Here is a 26534-nt window from a genome sequence, read left to right as displayed (position 1 = left end):
TATGCACCTCAGCAACAAGAATGTCAAATCAGAAACATCAGGACTCTAAGTTGGAAAAGGCATTCATTCATTCTTGGTAAACCTGTTCTTCACACTGAATGAGTGGTAAATCAGCTTTTCCTAGAAAACATATTATGAATGAACTAAACTAGCATACAACAATAGGTTATCTCAGTGACACAAATACAACTCACATTTGAGTAGAAATAGAAACATGGAGAACAAAAACATGTCCCCTAACAGAATAATTTGTATATACGATTTTATAACTCTGCTCATTTAAAAGAAAAACATAGGCCAAACACCTTACACAACTGAAGGCATCCTAAATAACAGGTTGCCTATATTCTTTCACAAGTATCCTCCCTTAATGGTCTACTCACACGAGGATGCACTCTTTGCTTCTCAGAAACATTCTTTTAATAACAGGCGAGATAAGCAATAGATGACACCAAAATCTGCCTTTGTTCCCAAGAGGAAGAATCAATATAAAACAGCTGGCAGCATCTTCCCCTGAAATAACAACTTGTGCTGCCTGACTAAAATTTGAAATGACAACCAGTTGGCTGTAAACTGATACACTTACAATGATGGAGTTTTAGGAATACCATCTGTCAATCCACAGACGCAGAAACAAAACAAACTACAGATAAAACAAACTTGCTTTAAACCAACAAACAAATGTGGCTGAAATATAGTCCATGATATAGATATATATATATATATATGATTACTGGTATAACCATAGTTGAAGACTTAAAAAAAAAAGTGACTTTTTGAAACAATAGTAATGGATTTATAAAAGGTTTCTGTTTCCAAAGATGTTATTGGGGTCCACATATTCCTTGACAGACTTCAGCATCCCATAGCCAACATCAGAGATACTTTCTTTTAGCCACTGCTTCCGTAACTTGCCGACTGGAAAAACAAAATCAAAAATGCTTCAATATACACTATGATGCTGGGAACCAATCAATCTTATGACCACGAATGAACAAACACTGTGTGATAAATGCTTTTATTCAAAAATGAGAAATGTTTTGCTTTATTTGATTTATTGAGCCCACTAGACTATCAAGCTCATTAAGTCCAATGTATTCCCAGGGGAAGCCAGAGCTCCACTGAGTCTCCTTTCTCTGTAAACTATAAAATGGAGATGGAGGAAGCTTGGGCTGAAATTTTGCCCCATTTTACAAATAGCAGAATGAGAAAAACATACCTTTCCAAAAAACCCACCTCCCGTCTTAACCAAAACATGCTGAAGTTTCAGAGAAAATGAAGTTTTAACAAAAGAAAACATCATACCCAGATGAATTTGTTGGCTGCGCTATAGCAGAAATGGTAGTCTGTATCTGTGAAATACTTTATAAAGGGAACAAAAGCTTTAAAATTTTTTTAACTTGAAAATTTAATGGGTTTAAGCAAAAAACATTATCATGTAGCTTTCTATTTGTATTTTCTTTTCATATTTCTTTTATATAAATTTTCATGTTCCCTAATGATGGCTATTTTCTTCTTGGTAGAGTTTTTTTAGGTACTAAATAAATTCCTAATCTACTAAAATCTATATTTCTGCTTTTGTACCCTGTATAATGTTCTCTTTCTTTGTTTCAAGATCTTGCCAATTTATTTTGAGAATAATGAAGTAATATAATGGTTAGCAGCATAAATTATTTTTTAAAGGGCACTCAATGAAAAAAGTAACCTTTTTAAAGTAGAACTTTCGTAAAAAAAGGATATGTACTTTTAATCTGTAAAAGAACTCTGAAAGACCAACATGCTTTCGCATTTAAAAAAAAGCAATATATTTTGCTGACTTATCTGTGGTAAAATGGATACTTTTAATTTATGGGTAAGATTATTTGTGATTAGTACTTTTCAAACAGATTATTGTAATAATTAAAATCAAATGGTCATTTTCCACAAATGTTCATTAATGATCCAAAGTCATCAACAGTAATTTAATTGGCCAACTGAAATGGGAAACCTTTTTTCATTAAAGTATTCAGCCTGTCATTCTAAAATGCTTTCCATTTATCAGGCTGTGGTGATACACCACAGTGTCTGCATTTTGGGAACCTTAAAGACCATTTTAAACTCAACTCAAACCATCTTTTGATTCTAGTTCTTCAGGAAACCACCAAATTGTGAAATGATAAATAGAATGATATCCTTGAAAGCAAAATATTTCCACTTGACTTCTAGAAATTAAAAAGCATTGCTGATCTTCTGATGGGGACAGAATGTGGATGAAGTACAACAGGCAAAGTTATTTTAATTTAAAAAGAAAAATTTTGCTTTAAAAATGTCTAAAACCAGAACCTAAACAGTATAATTTCTTATTCATGCAACCTCTTCCACGTGAAAGATGTTCCACCAGGTTGTCCTACTACCTATCTTCCTAAGGACAAGCCACCTCCATGTTTCAGCCTCAGTTTTCTCATGTGCAAAGGAATTAGAATCTACAGAATCTCTTCACTTCAAGTATTTTGATTTTTAAGCACTTAAAAAAGTTACAAATCAGTTATTTCCAGATTTGCTCCAAGGGATTAAAAAAAAGGAGAAAAAAAAAAGCAACTACTCTGTGAGTGGTAGAAGTAGCATATTATAAGCTCCCCACACTAATGCAGCCCAAGAGAGAGGCGTGAAGCGCAGTCAATGCCAGTCTCCACTGTTATCTGTAATATAGTTTCACTGAATGTGTCCTGTGGTTATGGATGTAATTGTCCTGAAAAGACTGCAAACAACTGCTCCAACGAGATGGAGCACATTAGAACCTCAGCAGGATGCCCAAGAGCTAGCTTGTCTGCCTGGTTTTACACCTCTAGTAATAATGCAATTCCACAAGGAACTGAACCATTGTCTGAGAAGCCACCCAATAGTCATTGCATATTTAATGAAGTTGCTCACCAAGCGCTGGAAAACAGAAGGTGCTTGGAGTGCATCATTAGTTCTGTCAGAAGGATAATTTACACATCTATCTTGTCAAATTTTCTATGGTTTATACTTTTACAATAATCAATCTAACATACATTTGATTAGTGAACTAGAAAGTTAAAAAAAAAAAGAAGATAGTCAGCATAGCTGTGGCTCCTCATAAACATATTTGATCAAAGAATTTAACTCCTAGATAGCAGACATCTGTAAGGTGCTACTGTCAGTAAAAACAGTATTAACTGAGGTTAAAAATCATGAATTATGCAAATAAAGGGACTAGGAAATTGTTTGCTTTTGCTTAACAATTTAAGTCAACTACATTGTAGGATGCACAAATAAAACACAACTTAAGTAAAAATGCTCTGTGGTCTTTACAATAAGACATTCCTGGAAACAGTCTTCATAAAATTCTAGAGACTCTGTGGCTGTCTCAAATCAAAATGATAACAATGAAACATCCAAGGCCTTAATTCTAAATAGGGACCACAATTCAAAATAGAAGACTTTTATTCTAGAACTAAACAACAACAGTATTCCTTGTACAACCTTTAGTTGCACTGCTAGACATTCAGAAATCAGCTGACTATCCCCGTTTGTACACATGTAATGCATGTGTGCACAACTAAATAGTAACAGCTTTAACATTTCTAGAGGTCATGTTCAGAAATAAAAATGATTTTTATGTTACATTGGTGGAGGGAAGAATGGATTAATAAAAACAGCAAATAACAGGTGGCCTAAGATCATTTTAACATTGCTTGTATGTGATAGTTATCCCCTGAAAAGGCACATATATGTATATTTAGACCACATGAAGTTTACTCATCTCAGACATGGATTATCTGATGTGGAATATTCATAATTATTTTTATTATATTCAACTACATTCCTTTGACATCTGATTCTCTAGGAGTACAAACCTAGCCCAAGAGTCAACACTAGAGTTACAAAAAACCAAGTCCACTATCTTTCAAAACAAGATAGGGAGCCTGAATTCACAATTGACTATTATTCTAAACACATAATACTTTAACTAGCTATTAGTTTTAGAAGTATTTTTAAAGATACAAGAAACATAGCCAGATACTGAATATTCTAGAAAACTAATAGGAGAAATTTATTGTTCTGTTTAAATTAAAAGTGGACTTCACCTCTTTTACAATTTATTTCTAATGATGTAGATATAGATTAGGTAAAACAAGTATTTTGTATTTTGCAACAAATAGTATATTAAAAAAATTTACTTCTGGAACAGAGGAAATGGACACTTAAAGAGGTAGTCTTTAACATCACAGACTCAACATTCCCCTTTGGTTGCTAAAAGCTCTAATAAAGAAAGCATTTTATAGTATGATCCAGAGCAAAAAAAAAAAAAAAGAATGAACACACATGTAAACAAGGAGTGGGGAGTGTGGGATTTCTGTTTGTGGAGAATGTAAACATGGGTAGTCAGCCTAGACACCAAAATGATTTGGATCTACTCTTTGTAGTATAAAGGACTAAAGACTTAGCAGAAACTACCAAATAGTCCCATGTTAAAAGAGATAAATTTGGGATGTGCTAGCTAAAGTTTTTAGCCAGATAAACATCAAACTCTGAATTATGAATGAGTATTAACTTTGAAAAGATTTATTATATATTAATTTTTAAAAATAAATTATGAAATAGACTATATTTAGATTACTAAAGTTAAAGCTCAGATGTAGAATTTAGTCTAAGCTAAAACCACCTAGCCATTATTTTAATAACTGTATTTTGAAAGTTCTAGTTTGTACATACAGGGTACCTCCTTAGTACTAATATATAGATCTTATTTAAATAAAAAAATCTAGACTAAGCCATTTAAATAAGTGATCTGATTAGACATTAGATTTGGCTGTCTAAAGTCACTTCCTCCTCTAAGGAGTGTGATAGTGTACTCCCAGACTTCAAATTATACCATAAAGCTACAATAATCAAGAACAGTATGGTACTGGAACAAAACCAGACAAACCAACCAATGGAATAGAATTGACAGGTCAGAAATAAACCCAACCTATATGGATAGTTAATCTACAGCAATGGAGCCAAGAATATACACTGGAGAAAGGAAAATTTCTTCAATAAATGATGTAGGGAAAACTGGACAGCATAGGCAAATAATTAAAATAGACCACCCTCATGCCATACACAAAAAATTAACTCAAAAATGGATAAAAGATTTGGATGTAAGACCTGACACTGTAAAAAACATAGATGAAAACATAGGTAAAACATTCCATATCATAGGCCTTAGTGATGTCTTTGTGGATTCATCTCAAACAGCAAGAAAAACAAAAGAGAATATAAACATTGAGACTACATCAAACTGAAAAGTTGCACAGTGAAAGAAAGAATCCCAAAGACACTGTACTGAAAAAAATTTCACATACCATACATGGGACAATGGACTGATATCCAAGATCTACAAAGAACTCATACAACTTGAAGAAAAGAAAACAATCCAAAAATGGGCAGGACTAAATAAGCACTTCTTGCAAGAAGTTATACAAATGGCCAACAGACACATGAAAAAATGCTCACCATCACTTATCAACAGGGATGATAATGTGATCGCTGGTGAAAAACAGAATAAAGATTTCTCAAAATATTAAAAATAAAGCTACCATATGATTCATCAATTTCACTCCCAGGTATTTATCTGACAAATGGAAAAACACTAATTCAAAGGTATATATGCACATCTGTGTTTGCTGCAGCATGATTTATAATAGACAATTATGGAAACAACCTAAGTGCCCAAAGACAGATAAGTTGATTAAGAAGATGTGGTATGTATACAGAATGGACTATTATTACTCAGCTATGAAAAAAAGATAACCTGTGATCTGCAGCAACATGACTGGAACTGGAGGGGATCATGCTAAGTGAAGTAAGTTAGGAGAAAGACAAATACTGGATAGTGTCATTTATATACAGAATGTAAAGAAACAAAAGGTTAGATAAAACCAAACCAATAATAAATCCTAAAAATCTGGGCCTTCCTGGTGGCGCAAGGGGTTAAGTCGCAGCACTATGAAGCAATCCACAGCCACTGCAGCACAAGTTTGATTCCTAGCCAGGGAGGTGACTCACATGGTGTAGCAGACCTCTCCTGTCTCGCCTGCTGCTCCCCTCAGCAATATATTTCAGTCAATCTGCCTGTTCTGTTTCTCTCTGTCTCTGGTGAATCCTTACCCCCCTGTACCGCTAGCCTATACCCCAGTTCTTATATGCATAAATAAATAAATCTTTTAAAAAAATTTTAAAAAATCCTAAAAATCTGCAGAATTGAGGCTATGAAAGGAGAACAGAGTTGGAAAGGGGCACAACAGACTATGCTAAGGACTTTCAGCATCTTGGTGTGGTATGGGGACATACATCTGGAGAGGTGTGATAATATTCCTCTAAAACACATAGTGCTGTAAACCAATATTACTTCAATAAAAATATAAAAAAGTCATTTCCTCCCCACAGTTGACTCTTGGAAATCACTAATCTATTTCTATAATTATGTCATTTCAAAAACAATATTGAAATAGAATCATACAGTATGTAAACTTTTGTACTTGGCTTTTTTTTTCCTGCATCATAATTCCTTGGAGATTCATCCAAGTTGTTGCATGTACAAATAGCTGGTTTCTTATTGCTGTGTAGTATTTCATGGTATAAATGTACCACAATTTGTGTAGTCATTCACTATTTGAAAGACATCTGTCTGGGCTGTCTCCAGTTTTGTGTAATTATGAGTAAAGTTGCTATGAATATTCATGGAAAAGTTTTTATGTAAATGTAAGTTTTCATTTCTCTGATATAAGTGCCCAAGTATATGACTATTGGGCTGAATGGTAGTTGCATGTTTGATTTTACAAGAAACCGTCAAATTGTACCACACCAGCAATGTATGACTGGTCCAGTTTTTCCACATCCTCACCAACATTTGATATTGTCACTGTTTCTTATCTTAGCATTCTGATATCATCACCCAGTGATGTCTCTTATGATTTTAATTTGCATTTCCCTAATAATTTATGATGCTAATAAGCATCTTCTCATATAACATTTTCTATCTGTATATCTTCTTCAGTGTAATGTTTCTTTATGCGTTTAGCCCATTTTGTAACTGGATTGTTTAAATCTTACTATTGCGTTTTGAGTGCTCGCTCTATATATTGCAGTACAAATTTTGGATATGGAATTTGTACATATTTTCTTTTATACTGTAGCCTATCTTTTCATCTCCTTACTTGAGTCTTTCAAAGAACAAACATTTTTTATTTTGATGAAATCTAAGTTATTTTTTCACAAATACTACTTTTGGTAACAGTGTAAGAACTATTTGCCTTGCTCTAGAGCCTGAAGATTATGCCACATTATTTTTCCTAAAAGTTTGTTTTATATTTAAGGCCATTATCCATTTTGAGTTAATGTTGCTATCAAGTGTGAGGTTTAGGTGAAAATTTTTTTTTTCATCATCACTGTTTGTTGAAAAAGCTTTATACACGTCCATCACAGAACTGTTTTTATATACCTTTGTCATAATCAGCTGGATATATCTGTACAGGTCTACTTCTGGCTTCTCTATTACTAATCTAAGTATCTATCCCATAATACCACAAAGTCTTGATGACTGTAACTATGTCTGGAAATAGGCAGATTGATTGCAATCACTTTCTGGTTTCTTCAAAATTGTTTTAGCTATCTAGTTCCTCTGCCTTATCATATAAATTTTAAAATAATCTTATATTTTTATAAAAAGTCTTGCTGCAATTTTGATAGGAATTGCATTAGATAGACAGATCAATCTGGGAAGAAATGACCTCTACTCTGTCCAATTTTCTACCAACCCTAAACACATTCTCTCCAATTATTTATGTCGTCTTTGATTTTTTTTTCAGCAGCATTCTGTAGTTTTTAGTATACAGATCCTATATATAATTGGTTAAACTTATGACTAAGTATGTTAATATTATGTTAAAGTTATGCCTATTTCATTTTCTTTGGAGCAATTGTAAATAGTATTGTGCTTTAAATTTCAGCTTCTATTTTCAATATATGTTTGCCATACAGAAATATACAGAATTTTACAGATATTATATTATATTATATATAGAAATATAAACACTATTGTATTCTGTAATGTTGCTGCTGATTTTTTTGTGGGTTGGGTGGGATTTCCTACACAATGATGTTACTACCTACAAATAGGGACAAGATAGTCCTGTTTCTTCCTTACCAATTCATATATATATATATATATATATATATAAGTTATATATATAACTTCCTGACAGGACTTAGGTATAATTTAAGCAAATAAAAATTTAAAAACTTAAGTCATAAAGTGAAATTAAATATTTACCCATTATAAACTCCACTGTTTAAACTGACCAGCTTGTCAGTTACAAAAACAAGCACTGTGAAGATTAAGTTAAGCAGTCTTTATATTTCCTATAGCCTCCAGTTCCAGACTACATCTGTTTTCTTTGATACACAAAACCAGAGTTAAAATAGCTCCATTTATCACAGCATGATTGTAGGCAGACAAACCAGCCTGTCTGTTTCTAGATAGTGAAAGAACTGCTATTAATCACAATTACAGACCAAACCCTCTAAGAAATTGCATCAATATTCTCCCAACCCCCCCCCCTCCCCCGCCCCAGACCTCCTATTCTGGAACTCAAAAATGGTGGTAGAGAGTCACAACACTGCCTGAAGGTCAGTAAATAAAGAATCTACTTATCATGAGGTCAATTTGAGTTTTAAATTCAGGAGAAAAATTAAGGAAAATCTTTTCTACACATTAATGATCTCTCAAAAGCTCTAGCATCAATTTACTTAATAGGACAAATACACTCTATTTAAAATTTATATGGAAAGGAATTTGCTTTATAAAATTATACTGACTAACACAAAACACTTGAAGTTTACAAATTAGATGATTAACTTAAAGCAGAGGAGCATTTATGGAACTAGACATTTTTTTCTACAGCAAATTCTATAGCCAAGAATATAAAGGTAATTTCTTTCTCTTTAATACAGACTATAACAGAACTTCCCATAGAAAGACAACCTGTAGGCTATAGATGAAAATTTGTTAAGACCAGTATTGAATCATATCCTTTCTGAATGTGGGGATCTTTTCTTAAAAATAAGCTGTAACCCTTTCTTCAATGTTGTTAGAACAAGGGCTTAAGAAAACAAATCCACTTGGTGCAATTGCTATTACTTTTTCTAAAAAGCTTCTGTTTTTTAAGCATCTACTATATGCAAGGTACTTAGATGCTTTATAAACATTGCCACATTTAAGTCTTACAATAATCTATGAGGCAGGTACTATTATTCTCATTTTGCCAACGAGAACAATTCAATCCTGAGAAGTTATTTCCCTAAGGTAACACAAATAAATGCAGAGTCAGAAATCAAATACTGATTTGATTTCAAAGTTCTCTCCCTCAGTTTACAAATCTCTTAAACTTATATTTGTTTTAAGACAATCTTTGAATGAAGACCTACATATATAAATCATCTATGGAAAAACCTTAAAATGGCCATTGTTATAAAGTTATAGATTACTGCACATTATTTTACCCTGCTTTCACTAAAAAGCTGATTTAGCTATAAAACACCTTCCTTAAATACTATGAATTAAATCATGTCTTTCCATGATCCTTTATTCAAACAAGGCCTGACTATTAAATATTTAAAGTCAATGATACTACTGCCATCCTGATATGACAGCTTCAAAACTGTTTAAGATATTGCAAAACTGCCCCCAAATTCAGTGGGCACTTGAATGGTTATCCATTCACTTCCTATAATCATTGAGCACTGACTATACAGAACAGTTAGTTACTATTTTAGGGATAAAAGAACAAAGTAACAACTAAGATAAAGTCAGTAATCTCACTGAGTTTATTCAAATGAGGGACACAGAAATGACACAGAAAACAAGAAAGACATCTCTACAAAAGTAACTTTTTTGTCAGAAATCTAAATGATGGGTAAAGTTAAGTCATGCAGATATTTTAAATACAAGAGAAAGAACATTAGAACAAGAGGCAACAAAGAGCAAAGGCTTTGCAGGGGACAGAGAGTTGATTGGTCTAAGGAATAGCAAGGACAATGCTGCTAGATGGTAAAAGTAGTAAGAGGTGAGGACAGCATTTTTCCATGTTTCTCCTTGAAGGTGCTGATAAGGCATTTGGATTTTACAGTGGATATGAGGAGAAAACACTGATTTTCAGAAAGATTATCCCTGCAACAAAAGAAATGACAGGGGAGCAAAAAGAGAAGCAAACAGACCAGTTAAGAGACTACTGCAGTAGTCCCAGCAGGGGAAAATAGTGAATTTAGCACTAGAGTAGTAACAGTGATTTGAACTAGAGGCGATTCCTTCTGATATTTGGGAAGGCATCTATCAGCCTATAGACAGGTTAATGTCTTAATCCTTGAACGGAGGTAATCACTGAGGGAAGGGGAGAATACGGAGAACAAACTGGCTTAGGGCTGAGTCTGCCCTCACTTTGACATTAACAGTTTAGAAGAGGACAGTGAGCAAAGGGAAAGCACCTTCTCTTTACCAACATGTATGAACAACAATCAAGCTTTCCTAGTTTCCTTTTCTAAGTACCAGAGAAAACCAGTTTCTCTTTCTAAGTACCACAGGAAACCAGGTTTTAAAGTTTGTTTCCATGCAGTCATAATTTTGACTACATAGAAAATAGCAACATGGTAAATATGATAGAAATAAAAGATTTCTATTTAAATGAGGCAGAACGTCTCAATAAATTAATATGCAGTGAAGTCTTTATATGTTCAACATTAAGCCATTAATTTCTAAAAATAAATTATTTCACTAGATTTGTAATCTTCAACAAATAAAGATCTATAAGCCTATACAACCTGAAAGCATATAAATTATACAAGGAGTTTTACTGTAACATGATCTGACCTGCATTTGTTTTATTGCCTGACACTGCCAATATGTTAGAAACTACAATCCAGGAAGAATAAAAACAACCAGAGTCTCAAACTGACTTATGTGCAAGAACTTAGAAAACAATGAAGTATCTATGATGAGGGAATTAAAATACTGATTCATTTCTGTTTAACATCTAAAGCAGGGCATTAACTTAGTGTCAAAATTAAAGAAATAGAAGTTTTAAATTTTAAATGAAATGTAGTAATGTTTAGTATTTCTTTTTTTCATATACTTTAAAAAGTACGTCCCTCTTTCAAAGAACATCAATTTCAATCATTTCATATTTTTATCTATTTTAAGAAGATAGGGAAACCAAGGGCTGGAGGATCTAAGTTCAAACTCACTCTGCTATAACAATTATTGCTGATACCTTTGGGCAAGTTACTCTACACTCAAGAGTCTTAATATGCCTTCACTTGAAAGACAGGAATAATAATTACTTCATAGCATTTTGGTAAAGATTAAAGGAGACTTAAATTGTGCAGACTAGCAAATAATTAAATACTCACAAATGTTACTTCTTTTGCCTAGTCTATCTTCGTTCCTTTGTTCTCTTCACTGCTTAAGCATTTACATCTTTATTAAAGTCACCATTTCAGTTCTTGTCAAAGAAAAGGGCAGGCTTTTACCTTGGCTAAAGAAATGATGATGATAATCCTACCAGTTTTGACCAGTGGCCTGTTGAAATGCTAAGATATTAATTTTACTGGACTATAAGGTCTTTCAGGGGATGGACTAACAATTCTTTGAAAAACTTGCATAATGGATCAGTACATACATAGTATGGAAAACATACAACAGTATTAAAAAGTATTAAGCACATTTTGTTTCAAAAATATCACAGGAAACTATGTGTTTTGGGATCAAGAATTGAATAATCTTGATAGGGCTTACATTTTTGCATAATACTTTTCTTCTATTTGTGTGCATTGGTTAATGTAATGGACTATTACCAGAGTTTTCATAAATAACAAAATCCAGTTTTCATGTAAGTTTGTACTAGAGTTGTTTAATCCTTTATTACTTTGTGTATATTTTCTCTTCACTATAATGAGAGCTTAACTGGATAAATCACTTCAAGTATGTTTATGTAGACTATGTTAGAGCCTACTAAGAAACTCTCAGTCTGGGGTGTATACAAAAAAGTAATATTTGCAGTTCTGTCATATTCAACTTTCAGCATCTCACATACAGACACTATTGGAGAGAAATCAATATCCTAACAGATCCTAAAAAAGTAAAGAGAAAAAAACATTTTGCTTAGCTTTCCTCTATAACCTTATAGGACATGTGGTTGTATTTAGCTCCTATTGAACTTCTTATACTATAATGTTTGAGTAAACTGAGTACATCCTCCCTCAATTAAGGAAACAGTTCATCTGAAACCCAATTACCTAAATGACAATTAGCCTCTATTTCCTCCTGTATATTTAAGATTTAGCTACTTGCATCTTCGCGCAGAATCACATCTCTCATATGTAACAACACAAACATGGAAACTGCAGTTCCAAAGGTGTTCTGTTGGCCACTGACATGTACCAAAAGGTAAAATTGTTAGCTAAAGAAAGGAAAATTTTCCTGTTTTTTTTTCAAATAAGTAATTATGGCTAAATTATTTTGCTTCCTCCCTCCATCCAATTTAGATGAAAAACATACCAGTATTTCGCCATTCTGTAATTTAATAAGCATTTTCCTTAACATATTAATGTGGTGGCATCCTGCACTCAATAATATTTTAAAAATCTTAAATATATATGGCTTTCTGAACATTTTAAAAGAGGCTAAAAATCTAAGTATCTTTATGAAATATCTCGTTTAAATTTCCAAAATCAGGTGTAGACTTTTAGATTAGTCAGAAGCTTTTCATTCCACTTGAGAGGTTTCTAGTATCCATTTTCCTCCCGTCTTCATTTTTGTCATTCTAACATTCATCAGAATTTCCATCAAAAGATAACAAACAGAAAAGAGGAGTGAAAGAACAAATTTATTCACTTTAATGCCTATAAGTCAGTTAAGTTCGAAATTTGTGGGGATTACAAAAAAATGGTGACAGCAAAAGTATAACCGATATAGTTGCAGTGGTGACTGTCCTTCTATTTCATTCACCTACATTAGCAATCTACCCCAGGTCCAGGTACAACAATGTTACAAGGAAGCAGATCACTTTATAGTTCATTGTTTTCTCTACCAAAATTCTTTCCTTCATTCTATACACATGTATAGAGGGCTGACTGGGACAACCACTGTTCTACATCTTGGTACATAGCAAAAAAAAACAAAACAAATGCCTAGCCCTGATGGATACTCACTTTCTAGTAGGAGAGTATAGTTCACCTTAAGAAAAGTATAAATAGCTAGAATGTTAAATAATACTAAATGCTATGAAGGAAAATGAAACAGGGAAAGAGGACTATGGAGTAGGACAGAGGCAGGTGTTGAATTTTTAAATTTTGGTAGTCATTTATCCTCACAGTGCTCCCTAAAATTTTTTTTAATTAAAAAATTAACATGTTTCCATTTTTCTGAGCATCAAATTATATTGAGGCATGTATTAAGAACAAATTTGTTTCAGAGAAGAGACAACCTCAAAAGTTACTGTTTTACTATTTTATCCTCATATTTCTTTCAAAAGCCTGCTTATAACATAGGTAGATATATCATAATTTTTATCGGTGATGTGATAAATTCTGATGACATCAGAGATTTGACACAGAAACTTAACACCATAAAGACCATCAAGTAATATCAAAACTGCATCACAATTTTGAAAAACATTTCTTTTTTATATTCTGTTTTGATGAATTTACTGAGGGTGAATAGAACAAAGCACTCTTCAATGTATGGTACAATTGATGTTCAGCTACAATCCCATAGAGGCTGAAAAATACTTATCCAAGCTTTTTTTCCCCTTTAAAGACTTTTGATTTCATAGTCAAATACTTCCCAGGCAAGTTGGGTTATTCCTGGGTAACCAATTTCCCTGAGAACTTAGAAGACTGTCCAGGTTTTATATCTAGGCAGGCTTGTCAAAACAAGCTTCTGCTGGTGACTGCCACAACTTAGACAACCTCTTTGACAACTTCTCTAATAAATAAAAACTTTCAAGAAATCTCAAGTACTGTCAAGTTACTCATATTATGACTCTCTTCAATATTTTATTGAACCAAATATATTAAACAGTAGAACTACTAAAAAGTATGCCCCCCAAAGAAGAATACCTCCATGATGATGTGACAGGCTCCCTCCATTAGCGAGGATTTCTTCTCTAGCAGCTGTCTGTATTTAGAAACAACAACGACAAAGATTTCACTTAGACGTTAAAGAGGAAGACCCAACCCTGAAAAAAGGTACATATTCTCTGGGTCAAATAATGAACTAGAAGTCTAATTTTCCTTCCTCTTAGGTCAATTTGCACTAAAAAGCAATTAAAATATGCAGGCTAGCTTTATAAGATTTTTTCCTAGGGAATAATCACAATGTATATAATAGGCACTTAGAGATTCTAGAATTCAGCAGCACAAATTGTTTATAAAAAGTTTTATAAGGACAGAGATAGGTTCAATTCTGAAGGAAATCTCTCACTACTCCAGAAAGTTGTTTGTTGAATGTCCAGAAAGGTATGAAGCAATTTACCTACAATAATGCTTAAATTATGAAACAATTACAATTACTTCTATTTTACAGATAAAGAAAATAAGTCTTCGATGGCTAAATTACCTAGTGTCATACAGTAAACATCAGACTCAAGATTACTTACAAAGCTATCAGAGATCAACCATAAAGGCCTTTATAGCATTTCTTAGGTTGATGCCTAGGGACAAATTACTTGGTTATTCTGTGGATATCTAAATGTGGGGGGGAAAAAAAGCCTTGCTTTGTTGGAGGAACATGGCCCTAAGTAAGCTTACAGAATACTAAGGTTACAAAGGTAAACACACACACACACACACACACACACACGACAAACACTCACAGCCAAATAACAGAATGATTAACATGCTGAATGAAAGTGGGAAACAGAAATTAGAGCATTCAGTTCTTTATAATTCATGAATACATAATAGTTGTGAGATGAAATATTTACAGTGCTTCAAACTTCTTGGAATACACATGTTTGTATAAACCACTAAGAGTTAGACCAGGGTAGAAGAGAGCCTGGGGAAACATGGGACCATAGCTCATTGCCAAGTAAAATATAAGAATCTCATCTAGAATTTAGGAATTTTCAAATGAATCATAAATATGCTAGCCCTCTTCTAAGAAATAACTATCTTCTAACAAATTATTTTAAATGAAGCAATAACTACATGAACTCAACACATTTACAGAATTTCAGTTTGGATTAGGAAAGAAGAAAAATATCTCTGGTACTACTACAGGCTATCTTTGGGTAGCCAGAGTAGGCAATACTGAAACACAAACACTGAAAGGCTAAGGTTATGGGAAAGGACTCACACTTTTGAAGGTGGTGGGCATGTTCATGATTTTGACTGCAATGATGATTTCACAAAACTCATCAAATTATACAATTTAAAAATGTAGATTACTATTTTTCACTAATACTTCAAAAAAGTTGGGGAACAAAAAAAAGCATACAAGGGAGTCAACTAAACCTTGTGTATGTTTTGGGTCTAAAAGTATGCCACTGAAAATCAACTTACAGTTTACTGCAGGTCTGCAATAAACACTAGGACCTCAGTTTCCCACAATTCCTCACAATCTAGTCTGTGTCTTCAACTCTAGGCAGACTTACAATGAGAAGCATTCACCATCAAAAGAAAGCTTTATAAAAATTAGGAACTTAAGATCATATAAGAAATATAATATTAACTGCTAGCAAGTGAACTGTACTAGCCAATATATATAACTTCAGCAAATTAAAAAAAAATTAAAGCTAGAATAATAATATTACAGCAACATAAACTAACAGCATTAGAGCTGCTGACCTCAATAGTAGCAGCCACCACTACTTTGGGCTGCCAAAGTGATCCCTATAGTCTTTTGTTACTTAATTGAATCAGTTATAATGTGCAACAACAAAAGAAATTATAGGCCACAGAATATTTTCTTTAAAATTTGTAGAAAATATTTACTCTAGATTTACAATTTCATACACAACTAGTGTAACAAATATACTTCTCATTTCTATGGGCTAGCAACCAGGCAAGCAATGAATGTTCAGAGTCAAAAATAAAATTAACAAAATGATAGTCAAGTGTATTTAAGTCAATAAGAGAATGTAAGAACTACATTCATGAATGCAAAATTACCTCAGTTTGTTCAAACACAGTCAGTGGGTCACTTATTCCCCTGTAGTTAAAGGCAAAGTAGAAGTAGACACATGCACCTGCATCATAAGTCTGCGTCACCCTAAAAAACAGACAATCCCCACAAGGCTTTAAGTGAAGTGAAATCAGATTTAATGCACAGAAACTTAAAAGGTAAGATCACCTAAATGGATTTGCTTAAGCTATAATCACATTCTCTAGCCTGGCTAGAGAATGATTTCCCAGAGATAATAAGAGAGACTGGGTGAAAGATGTATATAAGAACTGTTTTATAACTTGTTTTGGTTAAGTCTTAACTATTAAATTTTTTTTTTAAGATTTATTTTTATTTATTTATACAAGCACTGGGTACAGTCAGAAGAGCGGGAGGGTGAGAGAATTCACCAGAGCCAGAGCAGGGAGCAGAGCAGGCAGAAGGACCGAAGTACACTGCTGAGGGGAGCAGCGGGCGGCAGGAGAGGTCTGGGCGCCAGTGGGACCCTCCTCTGGTGGCCGGGGAGCAGCCGGGGATCGAGCTGGCGCTAGAGAGGCTGCGGGCAGCTTCGCAACCCAGCGCTCAACCGCTGCGCCACCGGGGAGGCCCTTAACTATTAAAAATTTAATAATGTAAACAGTTCTCCAATTGGCAAGTCGAGGCCAAAATAACAAATAAACAAAACTCCACCTCCAGAGAAGGGATTTTCTTTCTCTCTCTCTCTCTCTTTTTTTTTTTTTACAAGTATACTGCAGTTAAAGACAGTCCCTGAACAGACTAGATGGAACTTGGTGAACCCATTATAAGTTTTCCAAACTTAATCAAAGTTGACAGAAATAAGTATGAAGCTTAAAACTCAAAAACAAGAGAAATGTGCACATACCAAAAAAACGATCAGATTGGGTTAAATACAGCAACTTTACTAGTTCACAAATTATTAGTAAAGACTGTGAAATCAAACTGAATGATCGTATCAAATTCAGTGACATGATCTTAAAGTGTCTTTACACTCGGGACCTATTTGTATACAGTCTGTCTATATGTGTGTTTAGAAAGGATATCAAGAACATTAGATCAAATCACATAATCTATAGCTAGGCTTTCAAAGTGCAATTAAGTGAGGCATTTAAAAGGGAGCTAAGGTAATCACAGCCAAATCTCTGAATTCAATCCACAAAGATTCCCACAGAGTTTGATTTAACAGAAGGAACAAATGCAGAGGGAATACTCTTGTTTACTACAAAATACAAATAGAAACTAATCTAAAATTTTAATGGCTTTTTAGGCCAAATGTTAGGTGCCTCAGAACCGAAGAAATAAACTCTTTAACAAAGCTACTGTCAATTTGCCAGCTGTGTTTTTCTTCTAGTGTTAATTCACACTCATAAAAAAGACCCCTTAAATGTTTACATTTTAAGTACCAGATTTACAAAGTTTAAAATAAACTGGAGAGCCATTTGAACTACGTAGGTACCATCATTAGGACTAACTAAACTCAAATAAATTTTAAAGGATACATGAATGAAATGAGTTTACAGTAATCAGTAAAACATACACTTATATGAGAATCATTGATATTAATAAACAGAAAATGTAATTAAATATTAATATAACATTGTCGACTTCTAAAAAATCCAGGATCTATATTATACGGTTCAGTTTTCAGTAGAAAAGTAGCTTCTATTGTTACAACAAAATTTGATGGATCAAGTATCTCCAAGTAGAAATAATGAAAAACAACTCTTGGAAAAACTCAGTTTCAAAAAGTGACTTAGATTTAATACATTTTAATAAATAGATTTTAACACTTAAAACACTTAAATACTATCCTCTTCCAAAATCATCTGGACAAGTGATAGTGTGATTGTCAGTCATTATACTATTCTTGAATTTCTAAAAATTGTGCTGTATACATTTTTGGAGTGCTTATGTTAGATTCATCAGGAAATTTAGGATTGTAATTTCTATACAAACTACCTTTTTATACAAACTACCTTTTTATAACTACTAACTAACTAACTCACTAAATGAAATAACGTACCTGCAGCTGACTTAGTTTCCTTAGGGATCTTTGATTTCAATGAGATCTACCAGTGTCTTAAGACACTAATTTAAAATATACATTTCATGTTCAACATTTACACAGAATAATCTCCTTAGACATTGTTAAGCAGTTCAAATCAAACTAAACTAAAATAAAACTTTATTTAAACATCAACTGAACCAAACATGAGCTATAAGAACCATATTTAAAATCCTACTTATCAAAATAATTCAAATAACTAAACGCTGCACATTCTAAACTTTGATTTAACATGTCAGAGAAGCTGGGAATCTAATCTTTTACCAGAAAATCATTCTTAAAAAAACAGGAACTTAATTGTGCAAGAGGAGAAGTCAGGCTGAGAGGCATCTCAATAGAACCCTCACATGACTCCCCGGCGAAATCTAAAGATAGGATGACCCATCAGACCTGTCCCAATAGGGGATGCTGGGCCTTTACACCTGCAAACCAGTCAGTAATTGTATGCACAGAGATCATCCCTGAAGTGAGCCCACAACAGTACTTTCAGTGGTCATTGTCCTCATTCCTAAAGGGATGTGTGCAGTGCTTCACAGCATCTACCACAAAATAGCCACTCCCCAAGGTCTCAGAAGTCTTGTGAATTCAGTCTTGTTACATTAAATCTTCTGGTGTTTATGGAGAAAATATCAAAAGACTGAGTATAAAGTGCCCCCTTCTCAAGAAAAGCTCTTTTTGGTCTGTTGCTACTTAACGAAGAGGACATGATCATCAGTTAACCATGGAGTACGGGAGACTCACTCCACACAATCATCAGTTCAATATGGAAGATACTTGTCACATTTCAATTTAGATTATTTAAAATTAAATAAAATTTAAAATTCAGTTTCACACTAGTCACATTTCAATCACTTAATAGTCACATGTGGCTTGTGACTACCATTCTGTACAGGTCAGATAAAAACATTTTATTATCTCAGAAAGATCATGGAAAGCAACAAGTTAATCTTCATTTGGATCTTTTGCTTCACTCATTCCTTTATTCAAAATCCATTTATTTCATCAATAACTAAAAAAATTTGTTAATCTCTGTAGATGAAAGAGTCCTTCTCTTATTCCAGGAGCTCAGGTGTTTGGCTCCCCGTCATACCATCCAGATAGTGCAGAAGGTACTAACTAGGATGTTCTCCCAAAGGACTCAGAACTGCTGTAAAATCTTCTAGGCACAATCCTAACAAGGTGGCAAAAGGGTTTAGAAAAGCTTGCTAAGTAGACAGACTGAAGCTTTTCTTCAGCTGACAAAATATACTTCTCCATTAATTAAATTTTTTCCAGAATAACATGTATAGGATCAAACTCACCTGCATGTAGAAAGAGGAGCAAACTGAACACCCTTCTCTTTGCATTCCCTTGTTATTCTTTCTTTTACATTTCTACAGAGATCTACAACTCTAGAAAACATAATACAATATTAAGTTTTGAAACAAGTTACCAAATTTCTACTATAAGCCAGTTTATTTGACATCCTTCAAGACAGAAACTGTCTTAATCAAAACTTTCATATGCAATTGCTCAAGAATGAACAAGAGCCTTGATGACTCAAGTTATGTCTTATATTCATAACTTTAAAGATCAGCAAAGTCATTTCTTTTTTTGCCATAGAAAGGAGAGAAGTCAAAAGAGCATACTCAGTCGCCTGAAGGCAGTTTCCTACACTTGGGAGAACCCAATTTCAAAATAAATTTTATAACAAGACTTCAGAGTCTGTTAAAATAGAACACTGTAATGAGAATCCAATTCTGAGCTATACAAATACCAATCCATAACCATGTCCAAGAAGTTTGTCTTAATTTGAAAACAATTAATAGTTTTGATGTTATAACAATTTCAATAACCTATTCTCAAGCACCTAGGTAAAAACCAATTCAACAAACTTATTGGTCATGAACTATATGTGAAGTGCTAATGTGCTATGCTAGACTGATATTAAAAGTCAATGAAAATAGGTGAGGGACAGCAATAACCCTTAAAGTGTAAGGGGGGTTGAGGATATTTAACAATATTAATTAATTAATAATTAATGTAAGTAGTAACATACTGTTATAACTATATATTTTGTTTCATCAAGAAAGTAAAACTATTAAGATATATATGCCTTTTATTCTCCAATAAATATCCTGACCATGTACTAACACTGATTCTGGATCACCAGAACTGAAAAGACACTGAAGAAACTCAAAAGGTTGACCCATCTCTCATCGCAAGATTTATTTGATTGTATGGAAACCAATTTGATAAAAGCAATAACATTCAAATGGATTATGCTTTCTAAAACACATTTAAGTTATCTATATTTCCAGTAAGAACATATGATTAGAATATAAATATCAAAAGGGTTTTAGTGTTTTATTAGCATGTCAAATTTTATTTTTAGAGGATCTGAAAGTTTTATAAATTCTGATTTTTTAAAACAGTGCTCTTATGTTAAATTCTGCCTTATTTTATGAGAGCTGCAGCAAATACAATTTTTCTGTGTGCTATTTTTGGAATGGTAAGGATGCATATTTTAAAGAAAATTCTCATAAAGTATTTAGATTATTGAAATTTTATGTTTTTATTTGGAAAATGTAAGTATATAAAGTAATTACAAAACAATTACTTTAAATAAAACCTACTAAGCTTTAACATTTACAGGGATTAATATCACAAATTTATAAAAGCAACAAGTTTTATAATTAGTAACTAGTGTGCTCTTATAGTCCTTTGCAAGTTAAATGTTTGTGTGGATCATATTTCCGTTAAAATGCATTCAAATTCAAATGTATACAATTGTCACAAATGCAGTAATACTGACATTTTAAGAACTGCTTATATCTAAAACTTCACAGCTAGGTGAGTAATGAGGAGATGGGACAAAGAACTGAATGTTATACCCCTTAATGGTATAGTTCCTAGACATGATTTGTAGGGAGGATGTTCTCATAGAACTTTAGCAAAGGTGAGTAAAGTTCCTTTGAACCAATCACTTTACAGGTGACAAACTTACATAACTGTGTCTACTTTTAAATCCTTAACTGACCTTTGAGCAAATTTAACACTATTGACCATTTTCTCTTTCAAAATAAAATTCCCAGGGCTATTGTCACATCACTGGTTTTCTTCTAAATTCTCTAGATATTATTCTCATCTCTTGCTAGTTCTTGTGCATATGACTATCACGTCTATGTTGAGATTCCCTGGAATTCTTTGGATAGGTCCTCTTTGTTTCTTTTCATTTCCATGTTATCTGCTGTGTTTGTATCTTCTCCCTTGTTTTTAATCACAGTCTCATGCTGGGGTCTTTAAAAATCTATGACTTGGAGTTTACAGACAACTATTTTATATACTATATTCTTGAACCACTTTAGAGTTCATTCAGACAACTCTGCAGAATATTCATTAAGCACTTAACAGGTACAACTACTGTTGCCAGGGCGACTAAGGAATACACAGAAACTAGTGAGACCATAATTCCTTAAAAGACTTATGTATGAAAAGGCCAAAAAGGCCTATGAAAAAAATTTCGTCACTTATTATCAGGGAAATGCAAATCAAAACCACAATGAGATGCCATCTCACAACTGTGACAATACACATTAAAAAAACTATAAACAACAAATGCTGGCAAGGATGTAGTGAAAATGGAACCCTCTTATACTGCTGCTGGGAATGTAAACTGGTCCAGCCATTATGGAAAGCAGTCGGAGGTTCCTCAAAACACTAAAAATGTATCTACCATATCATCAGTGATTCTACTACTAGGAATCTAGCCAAAGGACACAAAAACACTAATTCAAAAGGAAACTTGTATTCTAATCTTTATTGCAGCACTATTTATAATAGCCAAAATATGGAAACAACCTAAAGGCCCCAAAACAGACGGATGGATCAAGAAGATGCAGTATATATACACAATGCAATACTACTCTGTGATCAAAAAAGATAAACTCATTTCATTTGTGGCAAAACAGACGGAGTTGAAAGGGACAATCCTAAGTGAAATAAGTTTGAAGGAAAAGATAAATATTGGATGGTTTTGCTTACATGTGAAATATAAAGAAAGTGAACAAAGGATCAGAAAAAAGACAAATCTTGCAAGCTGACCACAGATCTGAGAGACACAACAGGGGAGTGGGAGGGAGAGGGGCTAAAACAGGGGAGGAAAGCATAAGGTACAATGGTGATGGGAGAACTATGGGGACTACACCTGAGAGGAGAAATCAAATACTGTCTAAAAATTAACAATGATGAAAGAAAATAAGTAATTTTTAAAAGAAGACCAATAATCTAATACCATATGAGGGCTGAAGACCCTGATCCCATGGGCTGTTGCCAAACACCATTTCTAACCAGCTAAAGGTTTGAAAGAAAAAGCAAGTTGTTAAATGAGTAACAAGTAAATACTAAGTAAGGAATATTATTGCTTCCCTTTAAATTTACTTATTAAAAACTTCAGCTGGAGAAATTATTTTCCAAGGAAAAAACCCTACATATGCAATTCTACGTAATAAGATATTGTCAGTGAATCTAACAAGCAGGTAAGTATATACAAGGTATTCCAGTACATTTTACCTGTCCCAAGGAACAGAAGTCTCAAAAGATTCTCCTAATATATAGTATTCCAAGCCCAAGTCCTGTTAAGACACACACATAAAAATCAAGAAATTAGAACACATGCAGAAAAATCAATAATATTGTCGGTATTTCATGTTCACTGTTAGTATTTCATGTAATTCTTATGCTAGCATCATGTTTTTCTAACTAACCTCCAAGGGTCTTTACTATTCATCTCATAAGTGCACTGGAAAGGTGTCCCAAGAGTGCAACAAAACCTCACAGAGGATAAGAAACCTGTCTGTCTTACTCTCCTCTGTACCTTTAGCACCAGACAGTGCCTGACACACAATAGAAACTCAAACATTTCCCCAATAAATGGAGTCTCTATCTAAGAACAGTCTATGTACATCTAGAGAATACCAACAACAGATTTCTAGTAACCTAAAATAGCAAATTAAACAATAATAAAAATTGGCCATCAGGATCAACAGAGCAAGCAGGTCTGAAGAACTAGAGGAAGAAGGTATCTTCCTTTCTTAAAATCAACTTTTCTTTGAAAAGAAATTTAGAAAACACAGTGCCTCTCTATAGTACATCTAGAAGGAATCAAACAAGCAGAAAAATATATTTTATCACAAACAAGGTACAACATCTTTATAAGTAACTTATAATACTAATTTCTTTATTCTATTTTACAATTCTGGTTTTGTTTTTTTTTTTAAAGATTTATTTATTTATTCACACAAGCACTGGGTACAGTCAGAAGCGCGGGAAGGTGAGAGAATTCACCAGAGCCAGAGTGGGGAAGAGAACAGGCAGACTGACGAAATACACTGCTGAGGGAAGCAGCGGGTGAGACAGGAGGTCTGTCGCGCCATGTGAGACCCTCACCAGTGGCAGGGGATGGAACCGGTGCTGCAGAGGCTGTGGGCAGCTTTGCAGCCCACGTTCAACTGCTGCGCCACCAGGGGAGGCCCTCACAATTCTGTTTTAATAGCAAAACTGGAAAAAACAATTCACAAGCTACCAAAGTGTAGATAGGAAAGAAACTTAAATTCCACTACTGATAGCAAGAAAAATTCTCAAATAACTGAAGTAAAATGTCTGTTTTTCTATAGGAATTTAATTATTCAGTACACATGTATTTGGTAAGAATGGTATTAAGCACTGGAAAAATGAAAAATAAGATAAAACAATCTCCTCCTCCAATCTCTAATTTGCTTTTGATTTAGTTTTAACATTCATTAGTAAAAAACTACTATAAACTCTCCATGCTGTACTCATTTTCATTTTTCAAATCTCACATAGCCTCAAAAAAAAAAAAAAAAAAAAAGCCTAACAAACAAATCTTATATATACCCAAAATGTTTACTATGGGAGAAAATAGGGATAAGTGACATTATTGGAGGCCTAAAATCACCTATTACTTTTCATGGATCTGTAAATCTTTTAATTATAATTTCTAATCCAGCACAAATGCAATAAAGTATTTTTTCCTTATCAGCATGGGGAAAAAAAACTTTAAGAGGGAAGAAAGACCTTATGAGGATGAAAGATCTACATGTTACAAATTCACTGTAAACCAAAATTTAGATCTTACCTAGGATGAAGACATTTTTTAAATGAGAACATAATTCAAGCTTTTCTAGAGAAGTAAAAGCAAATTTGGGGCCCACTGGTGGTGCAGGCAGTTGAGTGCCACACTGTGAAGCTGTCCACAGCCTCTACAGCGCGGTTTTGATCGCGGCCAGCAGGCAAGGGTCCCACATGGCACAGCAGACCTCTCCTGACACGCCCGCTGCTCCCCTCAGCAGTGTATTTCGTCAGTCTGCCTATTCTGTTCCCCACTCTGTCTCTGGCGAATCCTCTCACCCTCCCGCGCATCTGACCTGTACCCCAGTTCTTGTATAAATAAACAAATTAATAAATCTTAAAAAAATAAAAAAGTAAAAGCAAATTTTATATAATATTTTATAAAAGTATTTCCCTCAGAACAATTTCCAAATGAAATATTAGAGGATTTAATATTTGGGGAAGTCAAATTCTCAATAGACTACCTAAGAAATAAGCTTTAAAAGTAAAGGCCTTGAAACTTATAATACTAATTATAATATTAAACAAGCAGAGTTCTTTTAAAAAAAGTGACCCCAATGGCAGAAAGCAATTAAAACACTTGAGCTGGTTATAGTCAAAGTAAAAAACCAAAACAGAACAAATTTCCATATCAATAAATATACCAGAGTCTTTTATCCATTAAACTATGAAAACGGATTCATAGGACCTTAACTACTACTACTATGTTGTCAAAAGAACAGAATTAATCATGAGAAATAAGCTTAAACAAGTTTAAGTAATTTTCACAAACATTTTAACAAAATACTTTTTTTACTTTATTAGTCCAGATAACTAGTACAGTTTCTTACAAATAGAAAATCTATAACTGGAAAAAAATTTAATGCTCAAATATACACAAATTATCTCCAGTGAACCAATAACTGGCTGAATCAAGGTAAATACCAACTTCTAAAGATAAAAAAGATTTTTATCTTTGAAACAGATTATGGATCAAGTGAGGAATGTTTACTAAATAAGACAGCTTGATTCTAACCAAATAATGTTAGGAATGGTATATTCAACTTCCAGACAGAGAATATAAACTTTAAATTTTTGAAAAGCATATGTGAAAGGTTTAGCTGGTTTCTGAAGAATTGTACCTAATCCTGGATTCACACAAAGTGATGTATTAGCTTATAGTAGCTTAAAATTTAAGAACATTATTTTATTCACTCATGTGCAAAAAGGATTGTTTGCAACATAGACCAAAGTGTGAGATAACTTACTCGAATGTATGCAATGACATAGGTCAGTAAATAACCTCTCTGTCCATTATCTTCTCCAGCTGCCAATCCACTGTATATAAAGAAAATTTTTAATATTTTTCAAATGAACTATTAAAAATATGTAAAACTAAAGAAATTGATATGCTACCTCAAGATAATTGCTTTACAGAGTAACATATATTACATTGCATCTCACTTTTATTTTAATCTCAGATTATAAATTTATCCAAGTCCTAGCAATAATATAAGCTTGTATAGTAGAAATCTGAAAACACTTTTAATATTTCAGTTTGGCCCTTAGTTTCAAACTTTTATCCACCAAACTATGAAAACTGACTCATAGGACCTTAATTACTACCACCATGTTGTCAAAAGAACAGAATTAATCATGAAAAATAAGCTTAAACAAGTTTAAGTAATTTTCACATTTTAACAAAATACTTTTACTTTATAGATATACTCTTATTTAATATTCATTTTATTTGATAAGATATACTCATAGATATATTTTTATTTATCCATTTATATTATTATAATTATATTAATATAAAAAGATATGCAAGGAATCACTTCCAAGTACCAAGCAGTTGTTTGACTATTTGAGCACAAATAATTTGGAGCATTAGGCATGGCTGTTTACTTCATGGAACTTACAACTTAATGAAAGAACAAAACGTACTTACACAGAAGTATTACAGTTTGTGAAGCAACATAAAGGTTAAGTGCAAGACCAACAGGCAAGGTGCTACTACTATGAGCACATTTCAACTTGAAAGTAATTTTATCCATAGAAACTGCATTTGGTAATCTAGTTAGAATTAATCCCATACAACATATAATTCAGCACAAGCACTCCAGTTTGTGAGAGTCATTC

The 26534-nt window shown here is 33.3% G+C and overlaps 1 protein-coding gene across 1 annotated transcript in view; it reads right to left on the bottom strand.

Moving 5' to 3' along the window:
• Positions 1-796: 796 nt before the first annotated feature.
• Positions 797-26534, bottom strand: part of AGPS (alkylglycerone phosphate synthase) — a gene marked incomplete at its 3' end in the record, with an annotated part of 102549 nt that continues 76811 nt past the window's right edge. Inside the window, exons 15-20 of the mRNA XM_084237052.1 lie at positions 25661-25730; positions 22836-22897; positions 19586-19675; positions 16210-16309; positions 14158-14215; positions 797-918 (exon numbers count right to left, since the gene is read on the bottom strand). Coding sequence (XP_084093178.1) covers positions 797-918; positions 14158-14215; positions 16210-16309; positions 19586-19675; positions 22836-22897; positions 25661-25730 — 502 coding nt within the window. The remainder of the gene's footprint in view (positions 919-14157; positions 14216-16209; positions 16310-19585; positions 19676-22835; positions 22898-25660; positions 25731-26534) is intronic.

The sequence above is a fragment of the Talpa europaea genome (genome assembly GCF_964194135.1).
Source record: "Talpa europaea genome assembly, chromosome: 1".
Lineage (NCBI taxonomy): Eukaryota > Metazoa > Chordata > Mammalia > Eulipotyphla > Talpidae > Talpa > Talpa europaea.
Note: the sequence above shows the minus strand (reverse complement) of the source record. Positions and strands in the feature narration are given on the sequence as shown.